The sequence below is a fragment of the Sminthopsis crassicaudata genome, chromosome 5 (assembly GCF_048593235.1).
Source record: "Sminthopsis crassicaudata isolate SCR6 chromosome 5, ASM4859323v1, whole genome shotgun sequence".
Lineage (NCBI taxonomy): Eukaryota > Metazoa > Chordata > Mammalia > Dasyuromorphia > Dasyuridae > Sminthopsis > Sminthopsis crassicaudata.
The window spans coordinates 290524800-290551762 of record NC_133621.1 but is presented as its reverse complement, the minus strand read 5'-3'; the positions used below and the strand labels follow the sequence as shown (position 1 = coordinate 290551762).

At 36.3% G+C, this 26963-nt stretch overlaps 1 protein-coding gene across 1 annotated transcript in view; it reads right to left on the bottom strand.

Annotated features, from left to right (window-relative positions):
- The window catches only part of STAB2 (stabilin 2), a 155957-nt gene that overhangs the window by 33535 nt on the left and 95459 nt on the right, over positions 1–26963 (bottom strand). The window contains exons 41-52 of the mRNA XM_074271422.1: positions 26841–26917; positions 23647–23772; positions 22211–22284; positions 18179–18250; positions 12636–12755; positions 10094–10141; positions 9792–9875; positions 7976–8128; positions 6411–6551; positions 5628–5687; positions 3221–3397; positions 1178–1267 (exon numbers count right to left, since the gene is read on the bottom strand). Of these exons, the coding sequence (XP_074127523.1) occupies positions 1178–1267; positions 3221–3397; positions 5628–5687; positions 6411–6551; positions 7976–8128; positions 9792–9875; positions 10094–10141; positions 12636–12755; positions 18179–18250; positions 22211–22284; positions 23647–23772; positions 26841–26917 (1222 nt within the window). The remainder of the gene's footprint in view (positions 1–1177; positions 1268–3220; positions 3398–5627; positions 5688–6410; positions 6552–7975; positions 8129–9791; positions 9876–10093; positions 10142–12635; positions 12756–18178; positions 18251–22210; positions 22285–23646; positions 23773–26840; positions 26918–26963) is intronic.

Below are 26963 nucleotides of genomic sequence, written 5' to 3'. Positions count from 1 at the left end.
ATTGTGATAGAGATGACCTTGGATGTTTAAAGCTATGGCAGCAGAGCCCATGATCTGGCAGGTCCCATCAAGATATGAAAGATCTGAGTACAGGTTTGGACCACAGGCTGAAGACCTCGGGTTGAAAGGGACCATGGAGGTCATCAGATTTTGCCTCCTTATTTAACGCATCAGCAAACTGAAACTCTGAATGATTTGCTCAGGCTTATACACCTTGGTAGTATCTCAGGTGAGATTTGAACGTGAATCTTCTTTATTGGACTCTTAATTCTAGGGTTCATTACAATGTCCACTCATTCTACCTCCTCAGCACCAGAAGGCTGACCGTGAAGTGATGACATTCTGGGCCAATGGACACTGCTTAATAAGGTATGATTAAATTATGGGCTGTGATATTAGGAAGATTTGAGTTAAAATTCTGCCTCAGATACTCAGTAGCTATATGACCTGGAGCAAATCCAAAAACTAATTGTAAAATGGGATAATTATAGCACCTGTTTCTCAGGGTGGTTGTGAGGCTCAAAGGGGATAATATTGGAAAAATCTTAGTGTTATATAAATGCTAGTTCTATTATTCTTATTGATAATAAATTACAATGGACAATAATTGCCAAGTGACAATAATAGAATAATAGCAGTATGGACATAGTAGCCATACTGACATAATCTTTTATTTTGTGAATTTGAAGAAGTTCAGTGAAAAGAAGACTAGATTTTTAATGACAAGATCCATATAATACCAATGTGACATCTAGGGCAGCTAGATGGTGCCGCAGCGGATAAAGCACTGGACCTAGAGTCAGGAAGACTCATTTTTCTGAGTTCAAATGTGGCTTCAGACACTTACTGTGTGACTGCTGAGCAAGCCACTTAACTCTGTTTGCCTTAGTTTCCTCATTTGTAAAATGAGCTGGAGAAGGAAATGGCCTAATATCTCTGCCAAGAAAACTTCACATGGGTCAGGAAGAGTTGGATGTACCGAAATGACCAAACAGCAACAACAAACTATGTAACTTTAGGCAAATTAATTTACCTCTTTGGCTCTCACTTAAATTAATTATAAAATGATGGGATTGTTGTTGATGACATTTGAGGTTCCTTGCAGAGCTTGAAATCCATGTTCCAATGATCCCATAGACCTGTTTTCATCATCCCAGCCCTTCTGGAGAATACTTACAATGTTGTTCTCATCACCACATTTCACATTGAGTTCAGAACCTTGCAATGTCTTCCGGGATGCAACACTGGGCAAATCCACTGCTAAGATCTGGGAGAGAGAAGCAATTTATATCAATTAGTTAATATAAATTAATTTATTAATTACCATCAATGTAGCATTATTAATTAATATAGTATTAATTAACACCTAGTATCCTGAAGAACTCTAGGATACTTGGCAAACACATCATGTTCTTGCTTTCCCTTTCTCAAGAATTGTAACATTTTCAGTAAGATGCTGGATGTTAAAAGGAAGAATAACTGGATATTGGAAAACCAGGACAGTGAAAAAAGACTTTCTGGAGAGATTCGACTTTCAGGATGGGTTTAGAACAAAACCATGGGAAAGCAAGGTGATCAAGGTGATGGCTCATCTAGCCATGTGGTTCTACCAACAGGATGTTTTCTTTTTATCTTTGGGTTTCCAGCAAACATCAGGCATTTAATGCTTGTTGATCGACTGATTGATAATATGGATGAAATTGTCAGTGAAATATCAGTAATTTTGTTCATTTCCTCTTCCTGTGAGAATACTTTTTCCACATCTCTGCTTTGGGGAAATTCTATGGCTTCTTCAAGAATTAGTTCAGAACTGCCTCCTCCGATCCTCTGCTGGAAGCGACTTTCCTCATCTCTAAACTCTCCAAGTACTTACTCAGTTTGTATTTTTTTTTTGAGATGACTATGTAGCACAGTAGTTAGAATTTGGAATCAAGAAAACCTGAGTTCAAATCTTGCCTCCTATATTTACTAGCCTTGTGATTTTGGGCAACTATGTGTACCACAGTGCACAGAGCATCAGAGCTGGAGTCAGGATGACCTCAGTTCAAATCCGGTTTCATACATTCACTAGCTATGTGATTCTGGTTATTCCCCATCTGTAAAATGGGGATGATAATAATACTTCCTCCCATGACTGATCAAATGAGATAATAATTCTAAAGCACTTAGCACAATGTCTGAAACACTGGAAGTGCTATATCAATTGCTACACAACACATTTATACACACATACACATGTAACATATAGCAGTACTATAAAGGTGCTATTGTTATTTGAAATAATGTCAAATAAAGTGCTTTGTAAATATTAAAGTGCTAGACAAATATTAGCTAGTATTCTCTGTACTTGATCATATTTTTACCTTCTATTTTGAATATGCAAAAAAAAATGAAACTTTGGGACAGCTAAATGGTCCAATGGATAGATCACTGATTGTGGAGTCAGGAAGACCTGAATTAAAATCCATTAATACTTATTAGCTGCGTGACTCTGGGAAACTCATTTAACCCTAACTGCCTCACAAAAACAAACAAACAAAAGGTTAAAAAAAGGAGACTTCATTTGACTTCAACACATCAATAAGTGTTTCTTCAAACCTCATATACCAGATCCTGTGCTAAGTGTTGGGGTTACAAAGAAGGGAAAAACCAGTCTCTGCCCTCATTTCTTTTTTTTAATTTTTAAATTAAATTAAATTAAATTTTTTTATTAATTTTAATAATTATAACATTTTCTTTGACAGTACATATGCATAGGTAATTTTTTTTTAACAACATTATCCTTGTACTCCCTTCTGTTCCGAGTTTTTCCCCTTCTTCCCTCCACCCCCTCCCCTAGATGGCAGGCATTCCCATACATATTAAATATCTTATAGTATATCCTAGGTCTGCCCTCATTTCTAATGGGGAATACAATATGCAAATCCTAGACATATATAGGATAACATGGAGGGAATCTCAGAGGAAGAACTTCTTTGACTTCTAGGATCTGATATTCTACAGAAGTTGGACTGGGATAGAGTTGGTACACAGATAAGCAGATACAAAGGAATTCAAAGATGTAGAGAAGGCTAGAAATGACTGGGTAGATCACTTCTATCTCCCAGGAAACATTAGCTTTATTTATGTCTATGGATGGTTTTACTTCAGGCCCAGAGAAATGTTGGTCGTTGGAAATACTACCGAGTATTTCCAAGAGTGGGGTCCTTGGAGATTTTACCTTGGAATCTCTGATGATATGGAACTTGAGGTAGTGCTTTAGTTTATCCTTGTTGTCTTTGCCAAACAGGAAATCTTGTTGTTCCTGGGGAAGAGCTTCCAGAGCTTTATCCGTGGGCCAGAACAGGGTTACGGGTTTGTGAATGGGGTCATTGATAAAACTTAGCAAACCAGCATCCTGAAACACACAGTGAATTAGCTTTAGAAATCCAGTCACAAAGCAAATTGAGGAAAGAAGAAACAGTCCAGAGCCTTGGAAAATCTCAGCACACCCTTTCTCCATAACTTTTAGAGGTTTGCTTGGAACCCTATAGGTCAGTTTGTGATGTTGCTCAGATTGTGTCCTGCCCAGTCTACACTGTTTTAGAACTCACGAGGGCATGAACCAGAAAGGAAATCAAGACAGAAGGAAAGCCCCCCCAACCCCAAATATGCAAAACTATCTGTAGCAGCAAGTCTTTTGAAACCAAAGAGCCATAAGCAAAGGAGATGTCCACCATTGACTGTCAACAAGAGTGCGTGAAGCATTTAAATGGGAAGTAATCACTAATGGGAAGCATTCAGGAAGCTTTGAATGACCTGATGCAGAGTGAGAAAGATGATTCACATAGTGACCATAATAAGGTTAAGGAAAATGCCAGCAAAGGACTTTAGAATTTTCATTAATGCAGTGAAAACTTTACTTTGATGAATTGTTGGGGAAATATCTCTCTCCTCTTAGCTGAGAAGTGGTAGATTATAGGCGGTGAATGAGACATGCTTTGTAAGAGAAGGCCAATGTATTCACTTGTTTTATTTAACAACTTTGAAGGAAGATTTTGGTGGTACAGGAGGTTGTGCTCCAAATGGGGTGTGTCAATACAAAGTGAAAAGTGTTGTTGAAAAATCAATACAATATTTAAGAATTCTTTTTAAAAAGAAGACATAATAAAGTACTTGGGAGTCTACCTGCCAAGAAACTGAAGAACTATATAAACAAAACTATAAAATATTTCTTACACAAAGTCAGATCTAAACAATTGAAAAAACCATAAATTGTTCATGGATAGGCTGAACCAATATGATAAAAATGATAATTCTTCCCAAATAAATCTATTTATTCAGTTTCATACTAATCAAACTATCAAAAATTATTTTATAGAACTTGAAAAAATAGTAACAAAATTCAGTTGAAAGAACAAAAGTTCAAGGCTATCAAGAGAATCAATGAAAATAGACTTGCAAAAGGTGGTGGTCTAACCATAATGGATCTCAGACTGTACTAGAAAGTGATAATTATCAAAAATAATCTGAAACTAGCTAAGAAACAAAAGTGGTGAATCAGGGGGATAGATGAAGTACAACTTCATTGTAGCAAATGACCATAGTAATCTAGAATATGGTAAACTCAAAGTTCCAAGGTTCTGAAAAAAAGAAAACCTCATTATTTCACAAAAACAGCTGGAAAAGTTGGGAAATGATATGGCATAAATCAGATATAGACCAACATCTCACACTATACACCATGATGAGGTCAAATTAAGAGAAGATGGAATAGTTAATTTGTCAGATTTATGGATAAAGGAAGAATTCAGGATCAAAGAAAGTATAGAAAATATAACAAAATGTAAAGTAAATAATTTTGATTATATCAAATTAAAAACTTTTGCACAAATAAAATTATAAGGAAAGCAGAAAACTGGGGGAAAGGCCTCATTTCTCAAATATAGAACTAAATCCCCTTTGTAAAAATACAAGTCATTTCCCAATTGATATGAACAAGCAGTTTTCAGACAAAGAAATCAAAGTTATCTATAAGGATGTGAAAAATGCTTTAAATTATTATTGATTAAAGAAATGCAAATTAAAACAATTCTGAGATATCACCTCATACCTATCATTGAGTAATATTACAAAAAAGGAAAATGTTGGATGTTAGAGGGATTGTGGGAAAACTGGGACCCTAATGCATTCTGGAAAGCAGAACTATATCCAAAGGGCTATAAAACCACGCATACTCTTTGATCCAGCAATAATACTGCTAGTTCTATATCCTAAAGACATCCCCCCCCCAAAAAAAGGGAAAAGGAACTATATGTACAAAAGTGTTTCTTAAAGCTTTTCACTATACACAGAACCCCAAGAGATTATGGAGTTTTGCTGAATTTATGGTGAATTTTATGAATTCAGAATTGGATAAAGATTAGGGATCATTTAGCCCAAATTCTTTCATTTGAAAGATGAGGGAAACTGAAGAACCAACAGGTTTAAATACTTGTCAGGGATCTCACGAGTAGTAAACAACTGAGACAATATGAGCTTGTCTTCCAGAATGTTTGCCTTCTTCCATGCAGGCCTGGGAAAATAGAGAAATCCTGAAAGAAACACCTCTAAGCATTTAGGTCTCCTTTTCTGTCCTTAGTTCTTACCTGGAGCATGCTGCTGAACTTTAGGTACCCCTGGTGACTTGCCACTGAGATGAGATTCTCCTACAAAGAGACAAATATTTTATGTTTTCTCTCATTTGTCAAAGAATTAAATTATTTGATGGTCATTTGAGGTTCTACTACTCCATTTGATAATCAGTCAACAAACACTTATTAAACACCTAATGAGTGACTTCTGGTGTGCTAGACTCTGAGGATATAAATATAAAGCATAACATATGCTTAATATATAATAATAATAATAATAATATGCTTGATGTTTAATAAATGCTTGTTAAATGAATGAAAGAATCTGTATAAAAGTCACCCCTCTCCTTTTTAGTGGAAAGGAAGCTCCTTGAGAGAGCAAATTGTTTTTCATCTTCTTATGGTATTCCAAGTGTCTAGCATAGTTGCTGGCATTTAGTGGATGATTAATAAATGTTTATTGAGCTGAATTTAATAATAAAATACTTTCCTCTTTGGATGAGTAACATTCTTAATTGAATTTAATGGGATCTCTAGGTTTCAGGCTGCTGTTGTTCAGATGTTTCTGAATCCTTATGATCCTGTTTGGGGTTTTCTTAGCAAAGGTACTGCACTGGTTTGCCATTTCCTTCTCCAACTCAATTCACAGATGAGGAAACTGAGGCAAACAGGGTTAAATGACTTGTCTAATGTCACACAGCCAGTAAAAGTGTCCAAGGTCAGATTTGAACTGAGGAAGATGAGTTTTCCTGACTCTAGGTCTGGCCACTTTGGTCCACATTTCAAATTTTTACTCACTATATTATTCCCAGAGGCATCTTTGTGTATTTGTTGCAATTTTTTTGGCACCAGTATTTGGTCTATGATGTGGATCACTCCATTGCTACAGATGATATCGCTGGACACTATCTTAGCATTGCCGTTTACATATACCGTATCCTGAAATAAATTAAAAAAATTTAACAACCAAATTCAAATCAACAACTGGGTATGTTGAACTAACTCATGAACCATAACAAATAATAATACTACTAACAAGGATGATAAGAATAGTAGTAGGAGTATAACATTGGAATAATAATTTACTTACATTTGAGTTTCTACCCAAAAATCCAGAAGACCGTTACAATAGTTACTATGGTAATACAATTACCATTCCCATTTTATAGATAAGTAAACTGAAGCTGAGAGTTTAAATGACTTGTCCATTGTTACAAAATTAGTAAATACTAGAAGAATTCAAACTCATCTGATTTCCAGCTAAATTTTGATTTAATAATAACAATGATAATTATTATTATAGCAAACAATTACATAATATTTTAAACTTGGCATTGTTTATATGGATATTATCTCATTTGAGCTCTATAATATCTCTGTGAAATGCTGTTGTCAGCTTCAATTTACAAATATAGAAATTTTCTGAGCTGAGAGGGTTTAAGTGAGATGCAATGGGTTGTACTGCTAATGAGTGTCTAAAGAAGGATTCGAATTCAGGTCTTCTGGATTCTTCATTCAAACTCCATATCCACTATATCACCATACCATACACTTGTGGGTAAAACAGAGACAAAATTACAGTTATTGTGGCCAAGACTTTGAAATTGAGAGTGCTATCTACACTCAGTCTTTCCATAGCACAGAAACACTGAACCTAACACCTAGAAATCTAGAATTATTCATGGAAATAGGAAACTCTAGATAGTTCTTTGATTCTAGGTGAGTGCCTCTCTGGCCCAACTCTGTCCTACTGAGTTCCTTCAGTGCCGTTTGCCTGGAGCAGTTATAGCTGATATATTAACTAATTATAGCTCTGGGACAAAATCAAGAGATCGATGAGTGATCACATACTAGAAGGGAACTTGGGGACCATGGAGTCCAACTGTACATTTTTGTAGATGAGGAAACGGAAACACAGGGTCAAAAAACTAGTAGCTATCTGAGGCAGGGCTCAAACCTAAGACTTCTTGATTTCAGGTCATATATATATATAATTTCAGGTCATATATATATATATAATCTATAGATTATATGATGTTGCCTTTTTTTTAGTCATTCAAAATCTTGTTAGCTATTGTTTTAATAAGAAAATGAACTAAATAAGGCAATTTTCATTTGCAGAAAAGCAAAACTATGGTATAATTTTAAAAAATCAATAGTAATAGTTGTTTATTAATGATCAGCTCTCTAAGATATTTATTCTCTATGGCCATACATGAATCCAGTCTAGATTGGGCATGGTGTTGAGTTACATAAAGAACCTGAAGCTCCATCCCATCCCTAAGCCAGTGAAACAAGAGGATAAGAGCACTTTGAACGGAGTAAGAACTTCCCAGGGGGCTGTAGGAGGCTGCTTCTCTTACCTGGGACACAGTGATATGGATGGCTTCCCCTTGGAGTGAAGTCATACTTGGAATCAGTTTTAGGTTTTCCAAGAGCAACTTCTGGCAGGCGACTACATGGTATCGAAGGATTTGTGGCATGACGCCCTGGGTGATCCACTCTTTAACCTGGGTCTGAGAATGATGATCAACAACAGCTTTTATTTCTGTTTTTAAGGTTTAGGAAGTGCTTTACAACTGAAATCACATTTGATCCTTACAACAACCTTAGGAGGCTATGCTATTGGCTATTATCTCTCTATTTTACAGGTGAAGAAAAATGGCGGCAGTTAAGTGACTTGCTTAGGACTACAAGCAAATAAGTACCTAAGGTAGAGTTTGCACTCAGATCTTCCCTACTCCAAATCCAGTACTCCATTCATGGTGTCACCTAGCAGCCAATGTTGTTTTTCCTTAATTTTTGAAGGGGACCAGTGACATCACAGGGGTGATGTCTTGGTTTGTGTGTGAATTGTTCTTAAATGAAGCAGAGTTGTACAAAGTCATCAGCTTCCCCCTCTCTTTGTAAGTTATTGCAGTCCAATGGCAAGACAAAAGTCAAGATGCTTGGGATAGACATCCCCCTGACTCATGTATGGGTTTGATAACCCTCAACCTGGTTTAGCTCACTTGCCAAAATGATTGTTACTGTGTTGTGAATATGCTGCATATTATGTTCCTTGGAGCCACATGTAGGTGAAAGATGAACATCAGAGGTGGATGAGCATCCCTGATAGGGCTTGGTAAGCTCACAAATCAGAGGGCTAGTACTCCTTGAACACCCATCTACCTTGCCAAGCTGCCCAATATTGAATCTATCCACACACTCACTTATTCTCACCTACTTTCTTGTATTCTTCTCTTTTTTTCCTTAGTACCCCTCCACAAAAGCAAAATGGGCTAGAATGGGGAGCAAGGATCTAATACTATTTTTAACACAAAATATAATAATTATTATCATCTGACCTTTGAAAGATGAAAAAAAGTTAATAATAAATATAATTCAACTTATCTATTACTTGAAAAGGCATAACTTAGGATCCTGGGATCATAGATCTAGAGATTAAAGAAACTTTGGAAACCAATGAATCCAACTCCATTTTATAGATGAAAAAACTGAGGCACAGAAAGGGTGGATAACTTGCACGGAATCACCCAGTTAGTAAGAGTCTGAGACAGGTTTTTTAACTCAAATCTTCCTGTCTTAAAGTTCAGCATTCTATCTACTATACAACGCTAATTCTTATGTTCCTATCTCTCTAGGTAACATTTACTTCACTCGTAAAGTGAGGGGATTGGACCAAAAGATCTCTGAGGTAGGTCCCTTCCAGCTCCAAAAGTGTGATTCAAGGTTCACAAAGTACTTTCCCTCATAGCAAACTGGTGAGGTTGGTGCGGAAGTATTACCATCCCCTTTTTACAAGGCAGCAAACTGAGGCTGATGGAAGGGAAGTGATCTGTTCTTGTCTTGTCAGTCAGTTAGTGTCACTGCTGAGATTCAAACCTAAGGACCCCTGACTGCCAACTAAACTACATTGCCTCTTCATCTAAGAATTGTAAGGATCTGGGGAGCCATTTCATTTTGTTCTACTTTTCTAAACATCAGCCAGTGCCTGCTTGCACACTTCAAATGATGGTGAGTTCATTATTTCCCAACACAATTGACTTTGTTGTTGGATAGCCCTAAATTCCTCCTTCTAAATGTACTTCCTTGTGGCTTTTCAAGCTCATTTGCTGGGGGTCAAAGAGTATGAACTACTCCACATTTTAGGTTGCCCCCCCAGGGTGATTTTCTTACTTGGGATGCATTCTCTAAAGCTTCCTTCCAAGGCACAAAGACAGTAAAGGGACCTGGGCCCATCAGGTCTCGAATGGCATTATCCTGGCAAAATGAAGAAGAAAAGCATCATCATCATCACTGCCATCACTATCACCGCCACCATCACCAATATCATCACTATCATCATCATCATCATCATCATCATCATCATCTAGAAAGCTTTGAGGTCTTTCCTGATCTATAGAAACAAGAGATTCATGACAGCCTGGATGGCTCTAGCCTGTGGTCAGATGGCCACATACACACTGAGATTTCCTTACCTGAAGATGAAAGAAGTAGGGGATGGTATCCGTATTTTTAGGAAGTTCCTGTAATCAGACAATGCAATAATGTAATGTGTCTATTGTCTTTGGTATGGACACAAAAATAGCATATCATTGTAGGAAGGAACCAAGTAAACCCTGTTACCCACAATTCACAACATCTTAGCACTCCCTGGAATCTAGTTGATCTGATCCATGTCTGAACCAAGAAACTCCTTATTCAAATCCCAAGTCCTTTGATTGGAATATAGCTAGTGTTCCAAGTATGGATGGGGTTGAGGCTGGAAGGAGCGACTTCATATAGGAAGCTGTCAGACATGTCTCTTTAATTTTGTCTTTATGTGACTTTCATTTTATTTTACCATTTTGGATTAAGAAATATTAATTTTTCTATCCTCTCCCACATTTCTACCCTTCACCCCAATTAAAAAGAGGAGATTATTTACCTCCTTTTAAGAAATATGCATAATTCTGGGGTAGCTAGATGGCCCCAGTGGATAGATAGAGCACCAGCCCTGAAGTCAGCAGGACCTGAGTTCAAATCTGACCTCAGACACTTAACACTTCCTAGCTGTGTGACCCTGGTCAAGTAAGTCACTTAGCCCCCATTGCCTCAGCAATTAAAAAAAAAAGAGAGAAAAATATACATAATTCTGATAAAGGTCTCATTTCTCAAACAGAACTATCAAATTTATAAGAATACAAATTGTTTCCAATTTAATAAATAAAGGATGTGAACTGTCAGTTTTCAGATGAAGAAATCAAAGCTACCTACAATCATGAAAAAATGCTCTAGATCACTGCTGATTAGAGAAGTACAAATTAAAACAACTCACATCTCTCAGACTGGCCAATATGACAGAAAAGGAAAATGAATAATATTGGAGAAAAGGAGAGAAAACTGGAACACTAATGCGTCATTGGTAGAGTTGTGAACTAATCTAACCATTCTGGAAAGCAATTTGGAACTATGCCCAAAGGTGAATTAAATTATGCATACCCATGGATCCAGCAATATTACTACTAGGTCTGTATCCCAGAGGGATCATAAAAAATGGAAAAGGACGCACATGTACAACAATTTTTATAGCAGCCCTTTTTAGTGGCAAAAATTGGAAACTGAAGGGATGCCCAGAAATTCTGGAATATGAATATAATGAATATTATTGTGTTATAGGAAATGATGAGCAGGCAGATTTTAGAAAATCTGGAAAGACTTCGGTGAACTGATACTGGGTAAAATGAGCAGAACCAAGAAAACATTACACATAGTACCAGCAATTTTGTGTGGTATCAGCATGATAGACTTAGCTCTTCTCAACAATACAATGATCTAAGACAATTGCAAGGGACTCATGATGGAAAATGCTATCCACATCTAGAGAGAGAATTATGGAGTCTGATTTCATATTGAAACATACTATTTTCAGTGTGTGTGTGTGTGTGTGTGTGTGTAGTATGCATAATTGTTGTTTCACGACATGACTAATGTGGTATGTTTAACACAACTGCATGTATATATTCTATATCAGATTGCTTTCTGTCTTGAGAAGGGAGAAACATTTGGAACTTAAAATCATAGAAAAATGATTGTTGAAAACTATTTTTATGTGTAATTAGGAAAAATAAAATTATTGAGTGCAAAGAGAAATATACACAAACAAAACACATTCCCACATTGGCCATGCTCTGAAATAAGTGGTTCATTCCGTGTCTTAATTCCACCCTTCTTTGTTAGGGGGGTGAATAGCATACTTCATCATCAGTCCTTTGGAATCATGGTTTGTTATATAATAATGTCTTTTTTTTTTTTTTTTTTTGGTGAGGCAAACAGAATTAAGTGACTTGGCCAGTGATTACAGTCAGATATCTGAGGCTGGATTTGAACTCAGGTCTTCCTAACTGCAGGACTGGTGGTCTAATCCGTAGCCACCTAGCTACCCCCTACACATTGTCTTGATGGGTTCCATTTACATGACATTACTATATAACTTTTTTCTAACATTTTGAGTCTTGCTATAATCTCTTTAGCCCAGTTTCTGGAGATTATCCTAGCACAGTCCTTGCTTTTCCAATTTGGTCCCCAAATAACTACCTGTTCTATCAGCTCAGCCTTCCATTGCAGAGAGCTATAGATTTATTCTGGTGCCTCTCTTTTCTAGCTCTTAGCTCTCTGCTCTCCCAAATCTCTGATTCTTCCTCTTTGCTTAGTTTCTGTGCAGGCTTGGTTGTTTAAATGCTCCCTTGTCTTAGCTACCTCTCACTTGGCTTTGTTCCTGAGGACTTAACTATCCATTCTCTTATTTCAACTATAGATGGTCTTTTCATGGCATCGATTACTAGGGATATATTGTTATTATGCATGATAATATTAAGTAGGGTTGGGTGGGATATAAATTAAATTTAATAAACAATGCTTTAATCAGCTTGTCTATTTAGCTATTCATACATTTATTTATTTGTAAAAACCCAGGAAAAAACTTGGTAAGCCTTGCCTTTACTAACGCCCCTTTTTCCTAAGAAATGGACAATGACTTACCAGATAGATGGGTCCCCGGCAGATGAATCCATCCCCTTCATAACCTAGTTTGCAGGTACAAGTCCTTTCTTCAATGCCAGTTTGATTACAGATAGCCAGTTCACTGCAGCCACCATTTCTCTAGTGAGATTGCCAATGGAAGAGTAATTCAGTTAGCTTGCTTGTTTCAGTTATACTTGCAATACAAGTCCAGATGATCTTAATTTTAAATTCATTTGGAAACTGAAAAGATGAGGCTCTGTTCTTGCTCATGTTGTGATTTTTCTTTAGAATATAAGCTTTTTGTAAGTAGGGATTGTTTCATTCTTTGTACCCATATTCCCCGAGCAAAACACCATGCTTAGAACATAGCAAAAACTTTAAAATGCTTATTGATGGACTGATTGATGGATTGCAATGGATTTGGGTTGGTAGGCAGCAGGTACATTCATCCTGCTCGATTTACAAGTTGGCAGGCTCACCATGACACATCTCTAGCCCCATGTGATATGTCAAGGACTGCTAAATTGATTAGCATATTAACTGTTATTATTATAGTTCATAATATATATTTATATTATATCACATAAAGAGTATAAAGTATGAATACATTATGATAACATAACATTATTATTATTATTATTTTATACCATCACCTTGCTCTTAACACAAACAGCATTGCATAGTAGAAATAACACAGGTTTTGAAGATAAAGGCTCTTTATTCTTTTTTTTTTTTTTTAAAGATATATTATATATAGGTGCAGCTAGGTGACGCAGTAGAGCCCCAGCCCTGAAGTCAGGAGGATCCGAGTTCAAATGTGATCTCAGATACTTAACAGTTTCTAGCTGTGTGACCCTGGGCAAGTCACTTAACCCCAATTTCCTCAGCCAAAACAAAACAAAACAAAAAAATAGAAGATAAAGAAAAAAAAAAGAGAGAAGAGTCTAGTCTGCTACAGAGTTGGGATGGCAGGCTGGAAGGAGAGAGTCTGGATTGGAGAAGGACAAGAGCTGGAGGAGATTCAGAGGAATCTGCTCACAGAGGAAAAGATTTTGCAGAAAAGAGATCTCCTTCCAGAGAAGGATTATAATTGAAGAGAAGACAGGAACTTTACATATAAAATAAACAATTTATTTATTTATATCTTTTTTCCTTGTGTGACTTTGGGCAAGTCACTTTATCTCTATGTGTCTTAGTTTCTTCATCTGGGGAAATGTGGTGGTGGGGGGTTTTGACTAGATGTCCTCTGGACCCCTTCCTATTTATTCAATATTGACAATTTCATGAGCAAGATAGTTTCTAGTTCATTCCCCATCCTGGCTCTGAACCAGCTATGGGAAAGGGCACCAGAGTCAATGGGGCAGCAGCTTTAGAGGAAGTTAGCATCTTTGGGATTTATTGGGTACCCATTGTATGGGACTAAGTGAGTGGGGATGATAATGACACTAAAAAAAAAAAAACAGGTCTGGGAGAAAATAGTATATATTTCTCAAGTTTACAAATTTTTTTTTTAATCAAAACAAACAAAAAATTAAATCAATTGAGTCACATATCAGAATTGGGAGGTAGACCCTATTAGTAGTAATATGCCCATTTTATAAATGAGAAAACCGAGACTTAGAAATGCTAACTATTTTCCCTAATGTTGTAAAGTGGAATTTGAATTGAAGCTCTTTATGATTTTATATCCATGCTTTTTCTCAGCATTGGATGCCTCATTGATGACTATCGTGAATAAAGTTTATAAAGGATAAGAGAGTATGGAGTATAGCACAATCAGTAGGATTAGTCAGGGAAGGAAGAGGTAAGGTAGTTATGAAGACCTACACTAAATCATTCATTTATTCTGAAATATTCTGACTCCAGAGTCATTGTTTTCTCTAGGAACACTGCGAGCAAAGTCCTTCATTCACTCATTTGATTGTTCATTTATAGATATATATGCTATATAGAAAAATATTATATATATATGATCATAGGATTACGGATTAGTCCTATAATATATCTATCTATATATTTGTATATGATATATATCTATATCATATATGTATATGATATATGTGATATTTATGTATATATAACATATATATGATATATATGATCATAGAATTATGTATTTAGACTTAGACGAGATCTTAGATGTCACCTAGTCCAATTTTCTCATTTTACAGAAGAGGAAACTGAGATTGAGAGATTTGCCTTTGGATTTCTTCCTTCATCTGAGCTCATCACACTTTGTGTCTTTCTTACTCCTATTTCATTTAAAAAAATTCACCTTCTATTTCCCCATATACGTGTACTATCCCCCTAATTAAATGGTAAACACTTTGAGAAAAGAGACCAATTCGTATTTATCTTTGTAACTTAAAAGATGCATGTTTTAACATGTTTTATTTATCAGTCTAGGTTTTGGGGCCTCTAAATTCATTTACAGGGGACACTGCACCTCATGGGATTATCTTCCTATGTTTGCGCTGACAAACAGGATTCCCCCTTTCCTGTCTCTCATCATTTGGTGGTCGTTTAGGGGGACCCTGAAAATTGTTACCCTGAACACTAACCTTAACCTTTTCAGGTCTCTCAGAACCAATCTTCATCCTTAGCAGTTCGAGCAGCTTCTGGGAAGAATATCTGTGTTCCTACCCTCGTCTCACTCTATCTCTAAAACATAGTGGGCACCCAGACCAGATTTGGGCTGCGAGCAAAAGTCTTCCGTGGAGACTACTTGCATTTCAGGAAAAAGGCTTCCTTTTGTCTCACTCTCTGTCTCTAGAGATAAGAGCTCCAGTTTGGCTCTTTTATACCTAAAAGGGGCTTGTAGGCGATGCCAAGTTCTTGGCGGGCTTTTCAGATAAGGAATCTTAAAGGGACCTCAACCCCCATCAAAGGGAAGAATAAGATCTGAATTCTGATTCTAGAAGGGACCTCAGAAGGCACTTATTCAAAATCCTTCATTATACAGATGAGGAAACCGAGGCTCATGAAGTGACTGATCCAAAGTCATAAGTAGTAAGTGTCAGGAGAAGGATTCAAAAGATTCAAAGCCAGCTCCTCTGACTGCAGAGTCACTGTGTTCACCAGGACCATTGGACAAAAAGTATTTTGTACACCCTGAGATGTTTTTAAAGGTGAGTCGTGATTGCTAAGAAAGATTATTCATTACAAGAGGCAAGAAGACAATCTGCTCCTGAAACCCAGCATGATGAGTACTGAAATAAGGCCAAGAACTGTTAGGATAAACCTGTGGGCCTAGTGCCAGGATCTCTGGCCCTTTCTCATTGCTTTGCTGCAGAATAACAACATGCCCGAGATTATTTTGAGAGAGGGAAGTTGCCAGGTCAACAGAGGAGAACAATGTAGTTCCTCTCCCCAAGAAAAGGCTCCAGCGACAGGAATTCTGGGCTAAATGATTTCCAAAGGCCCTCAGGATCTCAGGTATTCAGGACTATAAATAAAAGGATGGGAAATATTTATAGAAATGAATATCCAGAGCATCACAACCATTTGGGAGAAATGTTGCTTCTTGTGCACAGTTTTGTGAATGACTCAGGGGAACTCTGGGGACTGTCACAGAAAAATAATGGCCTCAATCTTGTCTCTTTGAATAAGAGGCAGTTGGGTGTACACAATTAATTATTTGTCTGTAAGCATGTATAATATGCAAGTCCAGACAATTTTCCATCTTAAGAAAATTTTGATGGTCAGCAGAAAATTTATGACATCAATGTGGAAGTATATCTGGAGTGCCCAAATAAGGCAGAAGCAGTAGCAGCTTCAGCAACTTCAGTGGCTTTAGTTCAGAGATAATAAGGGGGTCAGACAACTATATAGGGGATTTTTGTTGGCACTGGGTACAGTTGAAACTGATTGGCAACTCTATTGCCCATATACATCTGGGTCACAGCTGCAGGGTAGAGAAGACTATTGGAGGTAAGCCACAAGGGACAGGATCTTGGTCACAGTTCCAGGGCCAAAACGAATGCTAGTATTTGTAGCTTCAGGAGACCAGGAGACCTTTTTGAATAAAGACCAGAGCACTGAACAGGAGAACAGTGACCATACCTCTTCCAGGGTTATACCACCTTGGAAATACCAAAAGCCTGCAGACTCCCAAATTAGTACTGAAAACAACTGCATGAAAAAGCATGAAGCTTGGGAAACCCTCAGGTGAACAGAACCCAATTTTACATACAGTTCAAAGCCAAGAAATAGGCTGGAAAAATGAGTTGCAGCAACAACAAAAAAATCGATTATTAAAAAACTAGTATGGTGGCAGGAAAAACCAAGACACAAACTCAGAAGAAGCCGTCAATGTGAAAACAACTACAAACATCAAAGAAGAAAAATACTAAGTCCAACAAGGATTCCTAGAAGAGTTAAAGAAAAAGATAAGAGTAGTAGAGGTAAAATTGGAAAAGAAAATGAGAATGTTGCAAGAAAATTATGAAAAGAGAGTTAAAAGCTTGGTAAAAGATACAGAAAAATACTGAGGAAAATAATATTTTAAAAAATAGAAGGGATACAATAGAAAAGTAGATATGAAAATTCACAGAAGAAAAGAATTCCTTAAAAAAGCAGAACTTTCCAAATGGAAGAAGAGGTATAAAATCTCACCAAAATTTTTTTTAAAATTAAAATTGGGCAAATGGGAGCCAATTATTCTATGGCATGTCAAAAAACCTCACAACAAAATAACAACAAACAACTCATCATTAAAAGAAAGTCAAAAGAATGAAAAAAAAAAAGAAAATTGAAATATTTCATTGGAAAAACAAATGATCTGGAACATAGATCAAGGGAAGATAATTTTTAAAAATTGGGCTACCTAGAAGCCATGATCAAAGGAGGAGATATCATATTTCAAGAAATCATCCAGGAAAATTGCTCCAACATCTTAGATACTGAGGGCAAAATAGAAATTGAAACTATCCACTGATCACCTCGGAGAAGAGATTCCTAATGAAAACTCCTAAGTAAGTATATTATAGCCAAATTCCAGAGCTCCTCAGTCAAAGAGAAAATATTTCATGTAGCCAGAAAGAAACAATTCAAATATTGTGGTACTATAGTTAGTATCATACAAGATTTAGCAGCTTTCACATTAAAGGAGGGAGGAGCTTGGAACATGATATTCCAGAAGGCAAAAGAGCTAGGATTATCACCAAGAATAATTTACCCAGGAAAACTGAGCATGATTATTCAGGGGGGAAAATGGAACAGAAGACTGATGAAAAGATCATAGCTGAATAGAAAATCTGACATTTAAATAAAAGAGAAGAAAAAAAGTAAACAAAAGTAATCATAAAGATCTCAATAAAGTTAAACTTTACATTTCTTTATAGAAAGATAATAGATATCATATTGTTTGCCTTTTCCATAGGTACAAAGGATGTGGGAAGGAGAAAGAGAACTTGGATTTAAATTTACATTAAATAAATAAATCAAATAAATTGATAATTAAATCAAATCAATAAATTTAATTTAATTTAAAAAGAAATAAATGTTATAAATAATGAAATGAAAAACTTATTTTAAAAAATTCATCAAAAAACTATACTTACTGTTAAGCAGATATTGATGAATGTGCATGTTTTACCATCCCCTGTATATCCTCGCAAACAGTTACAGGTAGCCTATAAGGGAGAAAAAGGCACATGGCATCTTTAATCAGATCTCAGGTCTTTTTTTTTTTTTTTTTAATGGTATTACAATAAATAACTTCCCTATCATTAGCCTTGACCTTAATCAAGACTACAATAAACTCATTCACATTAGGTACATATGATTGACACTGTAATAGAATTCCCTCTCAAGGGAATTGTAATCCAAATCTCAAGGAAAAGTAATGAATCTCTAATGGTGAAATTTCAGACATCATCAAGCTGGATGTGGGACAAAAGGACCTTTGCTGCATCTTTGAAGTTATATCAAGTAGCCATAATAGGGTAGTAGAGCATTGGAGATGAAATAATAATAACAACTAACATTTACATAGTACTTAATGCTTTGCAAAGTATTTTAAAAATATTTTCTCATTTGATTCTCACATCCATCCTGGAAAGTAGGAGTTATTATTATGAGGAAACTGAGGCAGGAGAAGTTAAGTGAGTTGTCTACTAGTAAGTGTCTGATCCAGATTTAAGCTTAGGTCTTCCTAATTCTGAATCGACTGTGTCACCTAAATATAGAATATTTGAGTCCCGGTCTCATTTTAAAAAGGAAACCAATGAGCATATTATTTCTGTTTTTGACAGTGTTGCTGGATGGATATTGTAGATATCGTTTAAATAGATTTTAACAAGGCATCTAGTTGAGAAAACCTCCTTTGTGAAAAACTGGAAAGATGGGATCTAGTTGTTAGTATAAGTAGTTGGACTCTGAACCAGTTAAACAAACAGATCCAGTAAGTCACCAAGTCATCTATATGGTCTGGAGGGAGATTTGTAATATAGCAACTTAGGGATTCATTCCTGGACCTATAGTGCTCAGCATCCTTATTATTCACTTGAATGAAGACATAAATGGGACATATTAGCTAACATGATGGGTAACAGAGGATCCAAAATGACTTCAGTAGGTTAGAATTACAAAAGAAATCTAAGGACCTGAAATTCAATATAGATAAATGTAAAAAAGCATCTCATACTGGATAGAATGTTGGACTTGAATAGGAAAGGTTTGAGTTCCAGGAGTCCCTCTAAGAAGTAGAGGCTATATGATTCTCGACAATCAATGCCCCAGACAACTCTGAATATCATTTGAAGAATATGTTCCAATCTGCATTGGGAGAGAAATTTTTCTCTTTGGGAGTGTGCTATGCTAATGGAATTCCAGATCCAGTCCTTTCTAAGAAATATAAAGAGACAAACTTAGGTTTAAAAAAAAAAAAAACCGCACAAGGATTAGATGGGCATGACTAAGCCAAAGTTTATTGGAGAAAATCTGGGGACTTAAATGGTTTCCAACATCAGTATAAGTAAATATGGTGTGATGTGATATCTTAAAAAAAAAAAGCAAATTCAAGCTACATAAAGAGGTACCAGATCTAGGGTTAGATCTGCTCTGCTATAGTCAGACCATGCACTAGAGTATTATGTTCTAGACTTCACATTTTAAGGAAACTAACAGGCTGGAGAGTGTTCAGAGGAGGGTATCAGCTTAGTGGAAGAACTATGAACCCAAAGAGTAGACTAGAAAGACTAGTAGTTCTAGCAGACTAGAAATAACAAGTACCATTTTTACAGAGGTAGATTTGGGCTTTATATAAGATAAAACTTCGGAACAGTTCGAGTAATTTAAAAGTGGAATGGGGTTTCCTCCCAGCCCTGGAGGGAAGTCTTTAAGACTAGCTAACCATCTTTCAAAGAAGTTCTAAATGGGACTACTGTTTTGGAATAGATTGGATTGTGATTCCTTCCAGTTCTGATATTCTGGTTTGGATTGATAGCGCCATAGACTAGTTGTATATCCATGACCAAACCACTTTCTAAACCTTAGTTCCCTTCACTGGAAAATGGGGCTAATAATAGCTATATTCCCTTCTCCACAGGAGAGAAAAGAAGGTCCTTGAGGAGAGTCATTCAGTTTTGTCTTTGTGTCCCCATAATGGACCATAGCACATTGCCTTGTATATGGTCCATCAGGCTGCCTTCTTTTCATTTCTCACTAGTCTGTAATCCAGATTTCTCCATCACGTCTCCATGGATAGTCTCCTTTACTTTTCAGCATTTTTTTTCTGGGTTGTCTTCACCCTCCTTCCTCTTCCCCACTGCCTTAGAATATAAGCATCTTGAGAGCACAGATTATATTTGTAATCATAGCACTCAGCACAGTGTCTATCACTTGTCTGGAAACTAGTCAGGAAGCCCTGAGATTAAATCCGGCCTCAGACATTCACTAGCTGTGCAGCTCTGGGCAAGTCTCAACCTTTTGTTTACCCAAATTCCTCATCTGTAAAAGGAGATAAAAATACTTGCCAGTGTTGTGAGGATCAAAGAAGGTAATATTTTAAAAAAATGCTTAGTATAATGTCTGACATATACTAGATGCTATGTGAGGATTATTATTATTAGAGATAAGTAATCAATTCTTATTGACTAATAAAAGCTTATTGATTGAGGAAGACTCTGAAGAAAGAGAGTTATTGATATCAACAGGCTGTTAGCAGTAGCTGGATCTGTCTAGTCAGCTGCTAGTGTCTCTATACTTTTCCCTTTTCCCTGGAAGAATATTCGTCAGGTCCTGAACCATGTTCTTCAAAGTACCTTCTCTGGGTTTGTATTCTGGTCTCCATCCTACCCATGCTCATGAGCTCTGAAAACTAGAGCTGGAAAGGACCTTGGAGACCATCTAGTCATATGTCTTCATTTTTTTTTTTTTGGTGAGGCAATTGGGGTTAAGTGGCTTGTCTGGGGGGTTACACAGCTAGTAAGTGTTAAATGTCTGAGGCTGGGTTTGAAATTGGGTCCTCTTGACTCCCCTTTATCCACTGGGCTACTTAGTGGCCTTCAATGCATTCGTTTGAAAAAAATTATTCTTCTTACTATAAAATTAATAAATGTGTATATTTCCCTTTTTGAAAAAGATGAGGGAAAAGTTTCATAGGGACTGCCTACGAAACTGGGAATCTCCTCAATGGATGACTTGTTGAACTTAGGAAAAAATTCAAATTAAACACAGTTGTTCTAACATTGCTGTTTTGATTATGTTCCTGATAATCTTTCTACTATCTTCTTCTATGGATTTTTATGATTTATTTTCTTTTCTTCTTAAAAGTATTACTTTAAGCTCCATCTTCTCAAAAAACAGTCCAGGACAACAAATAAATAAACTCACACAAAAAATTGAAAATATTTCTTCTGTTCCTCTATCCATTACCTCTCTGCCAAAGAGGTAGGAAGTATCATTCACCCTTGAACTTCTGTGATTGATTATTACATTGTTCATAACCTCTTTTTCTTACAAAGGAGGATACTGAGTGTAGGAGAGTAAGTATTGGTCAGTCACATAAGTAATAAACATCATAGGCTTGGCCTTCTGACTGCAGAGCTGGTACCATAGGATCATTGCCCTGATACCGAAGTATATGAGAATCATGGTTTATAGTTTGAAAGAATTCAAAGAAATTACCTTATGATCACAAAAGATTTATTTACATCGCAGCAGATAAACCAAAACTCTGAAAGAATTTGGCAGTTTGAAATAGTTTGGGGAGAGTTTTTATATTGAAAATTTGGGGTTAGCTAGCAGGCTAACAACCTACAAAGTTGTAAATTGTAAAAGAGAGAAGGAAGAAGCCAGGATATCTGTTCATCCAGGTTAAGGAGACAGAATGTCTTTGAGCAAGGTATTGTCATTCAGACAACTGGATTTTTTACAGAGGACACATAAGGTGCACCAGATGAGGTTTTATTGCTCCCCTTTCCTTAGCTAAGTGTGCAGTTTTGAATAGATCTTCTTTTCTGACCCATCAATTCCAATGGTACATTTTGTGATACCATACTGCCTCTTCCTCCTTTCAAAGAAGTTAATGTTGAATCTGCCAGTAGAAGTCTAGAACATCAAGGAAGGTAGGGAATAGAGACACAGCTTACCTGGTTGGGTCCAATCTGGGTACATTCTGCATTTTGGTCACAGCCACCATTGTTTTCCAAACAGGGGTTGATTTCTTTGAAACATAAAGACCATAATCAGTCAGATAAACTCCCTTTCCAGAGAAAATGGGAGAATGGGTTTGCCAAGACCGTGACAAAGGTTGAAAGTGTGGTGGGTTTAACTTCCTTTGTCAAAGAACAGTTAGGAAAGGGAAATTCAGTGATTACTTGTTAGGTCTGGAGGACCTGAGATAAAATAGGACTTCATATACTTACTTAGCTGTGTGATTCTGGGTAAGTCATTTAACTCCAATTGTCCCCAAAAGGGGGATTTCTGTGTATGTTTCAGTTTCTATGCTTTAAATCAAGCTGCAATAAAGTGTGTGTGGCAGGGTGGAAACCATACTGGCTATTACCTCTAGGAGCAACTTTGGCATTTAAAGCTCTTCACATCTTGGCCTATTCACTATTCCTTATATCTATCTTCTCTATCTCCTTTATCTGTTTCTTCTGTCTTTTCCATCTCCTGTCTCCTCTATCCATCATCTCTTATCATATAATGTTATTATCTCCTCTATCACCTCTTTTATCTCCTCTACCATCTCCTCTATCACCTCTTCTAGCTATCATCTCTTCTATCTCCTCTATCATCTATTCTATTTATTTCCTCTCTCTCCTCTATCATCTCTTCTATCATCTCCTCTATCATCTCTTTTATCTCTCCCTTCTATTTATCTCCTCTATCTCTTCTATTTCCTCTTTCTATTAAACTTATTTTTTTAAAACAGCTCCTTCCAAACTAATTTTTGTGATCACAACTGCCTGCCTGTAAACTCACATACATTGTTGTTACTTATCCCTTGAACTCCTTTGTCATACTTAGGTTGACATGCCAGCTGCCACTATCTGTGCTATCTTGGTCTTTAACGATGAAATAAATCCTGGGATAAGGGAGAAGAGTTCAGCTTCTGAGAGTATCTATCCAAAGCTATTCCTAAAAAAATTAACACCTGGAGCAATGAGCATAACAAAGAAAGCCCTTGGAAATCAACTTTTAAAAAATCAAAGATGTGGTAAGACTCCAAACCCCTCATTTTCCACCTCCCCAACAAACAAACAAAAACCAATCTATTGGAGGAAGGAATACTTACTCTTGTGTGTGGGTACCATGGAAAACCATGAGAATGACACTGGGGAAGTAATTCGTTGGGAATTAGGAAGGGAAAGAGCTAGAATCAGGAGAAACTTCTTTGGTGTATTAATGATAAAGGAGGAAAGCCATCATCTGACTGTTTCTTATTTTAACTAATTCTTATTGATTAGTTTCCAAGCTCTACCATTTTTATGCTGCTAAAGAATACTCATGCTTCCCCTTAAATTTAGATGCCCAGGGACAAGCTCCCATTTCTCCACCCTAGTTATAGCTTTGTACATACCTAGGCATACGATGCCATCTCCAGTGTATCCTGCTTTGCAAACACACACTCGATTTCCTGGTGTGGTCCTCCTGCAGTCGGCTTTGGTGGAGCAACCCCCATTGCTAGTTTCACAAGCATCAATTGCTACAGAAAAAAACAGGTTATAGCTTGAGAGCTGGAAGTCACTTTGGAGATAATCTAGTCCAACCCCTTCATTTTATAAAGGGGGAAACTGAGCCCAGAAGTATAGTATCTTGCCCAGCATCCCAGAGATAGAATGTAGTTGTGGTTAAGATTTGAAATCATATCTTTTGACTTCCCACCAGTTGTCTTATTGTGTTTATTTACATTTAAAGTTTATTCTTTATAATTTTTTAGCCTTCAGTATGGATTATTTGGGAACTTATTGTTCTTTCCATTTATACTGCCATAATCATTGGATGTACTACTTTCCTTTATTTTTAGTCTGACCCGAACAAACACTGAAAATAAATAAGCATTTTCCTCTATTTCAGATATTAGATGAAACTGTGAATCTCTATTATGAAGAACTTGCTTTTCTACTTAAGTTTATAATTTCTCTCCTTCCCTCTTTCCTTCCCTCCTTCCCTCCCTCCCTCCTTCCTTCCTTCTCTCCTTCCTTCCTTCCCTCCTTCCCTCCCTCCCTCCTTCCTTCCTTCTCTCCTTCCTTCCTTCCCTCCCTCCTTCCTTCTCTCCTTCCTTTCCTCTTTCCTTCCTTGCAAGACAATGAGATTAAGTGACTTGTCCAGGGCCACAAAGCTAGTAAGTTTCAAGTGTCAGAGGCTGGATTTGAACTCACATACTCCTGACTCCAAGATCTGTGCTCTATCTACTGTGCTATCCCTAAGTTTATAATTTGAACAGAGAATTTATATTCCATTGGAAGAAAATTACTCACACAGAGCAAATTAAATATAAAGTAATTAATATATTAATTGTATGATTATTAATAGTGATATTAATATATGGGGTAAATAAATATAAAATTGTTAATATATTAATTATATTATCATTAATATATGGGTAAATAGTTAAATATAAAGTAGTTATATATCATAAATATAAAGTAGTATCAGTTATGTTATTATTGATATGCAGTAATATTAATAAATATGCAGTAAATAATTAGATGTAAGGTAATTTTCAGGGACTAAGCATGGAGGAAAGGTGATTGGAATAGTTTCTTTTTCCCCTTAAGGCAAAACTCAGATGGCTCCTCTTTCTTGGGGTTTCTCTGACACTTTCCTCTTCCTCCTTCTCCCTTATTGATTGAACAATGACTCCTGAGCCTTGGATTTCTCCCTGTGTCGCATTCCCTCTCTGTATCATACTTATTTATGCATGTGTCCTATTTTCTTCCTTGGTAGTACTTGAAAACATGGGTTATCTCATCTTGATCTTTATAACCCTGGTATGTAGCCCAATGGTCTGCATTCAGCAAGTGCTTAATAATTATTTGTTGACTTGAAGAAAAGATTCTGACTAAAGGGATAGTCTGATTAATGGAATTTGATCCCCTATAGGTCACTAGTTTGTCAACCTCTTAGCCGATCCAGCAGAAAATGAAAATAGACACGGTCTCGGCCCTCAGATTCTAGCTCCATATTGGAACAGAATATTTCCTGCTTGTGGATACATCTTTGAGGGTTTCTCTACCCCTAGTGTTAACTATTATATATCATGTGGAAAAGCAAATGGATTTATGTTCTGTTGCTTCAGAGAACTGAATAAAGGGGGTTTTAGTGACCCACAAGGGCAATAGAGTCAACAATGTCATATGACCATTCCTAGAATGTGCTTTACAAATAATAACTAACATTTATATAGTCCCTACTATGTGCCAAGCACTGTGCTAATGCTTTACAGGTAATAACATCTGACAAAAAAATAATAATAATGACAGCTAACATTTATGTAGCACTTACTATGTCCCAGATCCTATGCTCAATGATTTACAAATAATAATAGGTAATAAAAAATAACTAACATTTATGTAGCACTTACTATGTCCCAGATCCTATGCTCAATGATTTACAAATAATAATAGGTAATAAAAAATAACTAACATTTATGTAACACTTACTATGTGACAGGCACTGTGCTAAGTGCTTTACAAATAATAACTAACATTTATATAGTACCTACTATGTACCAGGTAGTATGTGAAATGCTTTATAAGTAATAATATCTGACAATATAATAATAATAATAAGTTAATATTTATGTAGTACTTACTATATGCCAGAATGTGTGCTCAATATTTTACAAATAATAATAGCTAATAAAAATAACTAATGTTTATATAGTACCTACTATGTGCTAGACACTGTTCTAAGTGTTTTACAAATAATAACAGCTAATAAAAATAATTTCTAATATTTGTACAGCACCCATTATGTACCAGGCACTATGCTAAGTGCTTTACAAGTAATAATAGCTGATAAAATAATAATAATAACAGCTAACATTTATGTAGCACCGACTATACTAAGCACCGTGTTAAGTGTTTTACAAGTAATAATGGCTGATAAAATAATAATAACTAACATGTATATAATATATATTCAGGCACTGGGTATAGGTATATTGTATATGTATTTTTGCAGGCACTGTGCAAAGTGCATTATAAATAATAACAGATGGTAAAATAAATAGATTACATTTATATGGCACCTACTATATGCTACTATAGACATTGTGCAAAGTACTTTACAAATATTATGTCATTTGATTCTCACAACCCTAGGAGGGGTATGCTACTATTATTCTCATTTAATAGATGAAGAAACTGAGATAAATAGAGGCTAAGTGACTTGCCCAATGTAACACAACTAGTAAGTATCTGAAGCTCAGATCTTCCTGACTCTGGGTTCAGTGCACTACCCACTGTGCCATCTTGCTGCATTTAGAAAGCCCTGGGTTCAAATCTCATTTCAGGCACTTGTTAGCTGTGTGACTTGCTTAGCATTTCTGAGGCTCAGTTTCTCATCTATCAAATAAGAGGGCTGAACTAGATTATCTTTAAGGTCTTTTTTTTTTTTTTTTAGCTTCTAAGTGTCTGATCCTATGAATTCATGGTTCTCAATCATTGAAGTCCCCAGAAATCCCTATTAGTCATTTGTACCAAAGAGGAAGACTCAAGGCTACATAGCCAGACTACTTTGAAAAGGCCAGAAATAAAATCCACTTGCCTGTGCAGACTGTCCCGTTCCCTTGAAAACCAGCAGCACATTTGCAGTAAGCTGTACCACTGGAATTGAGGAGGCAGCTAAGAAACAAAAGAGAGGAAAGTTTCATGATCAGAAAAACAACAA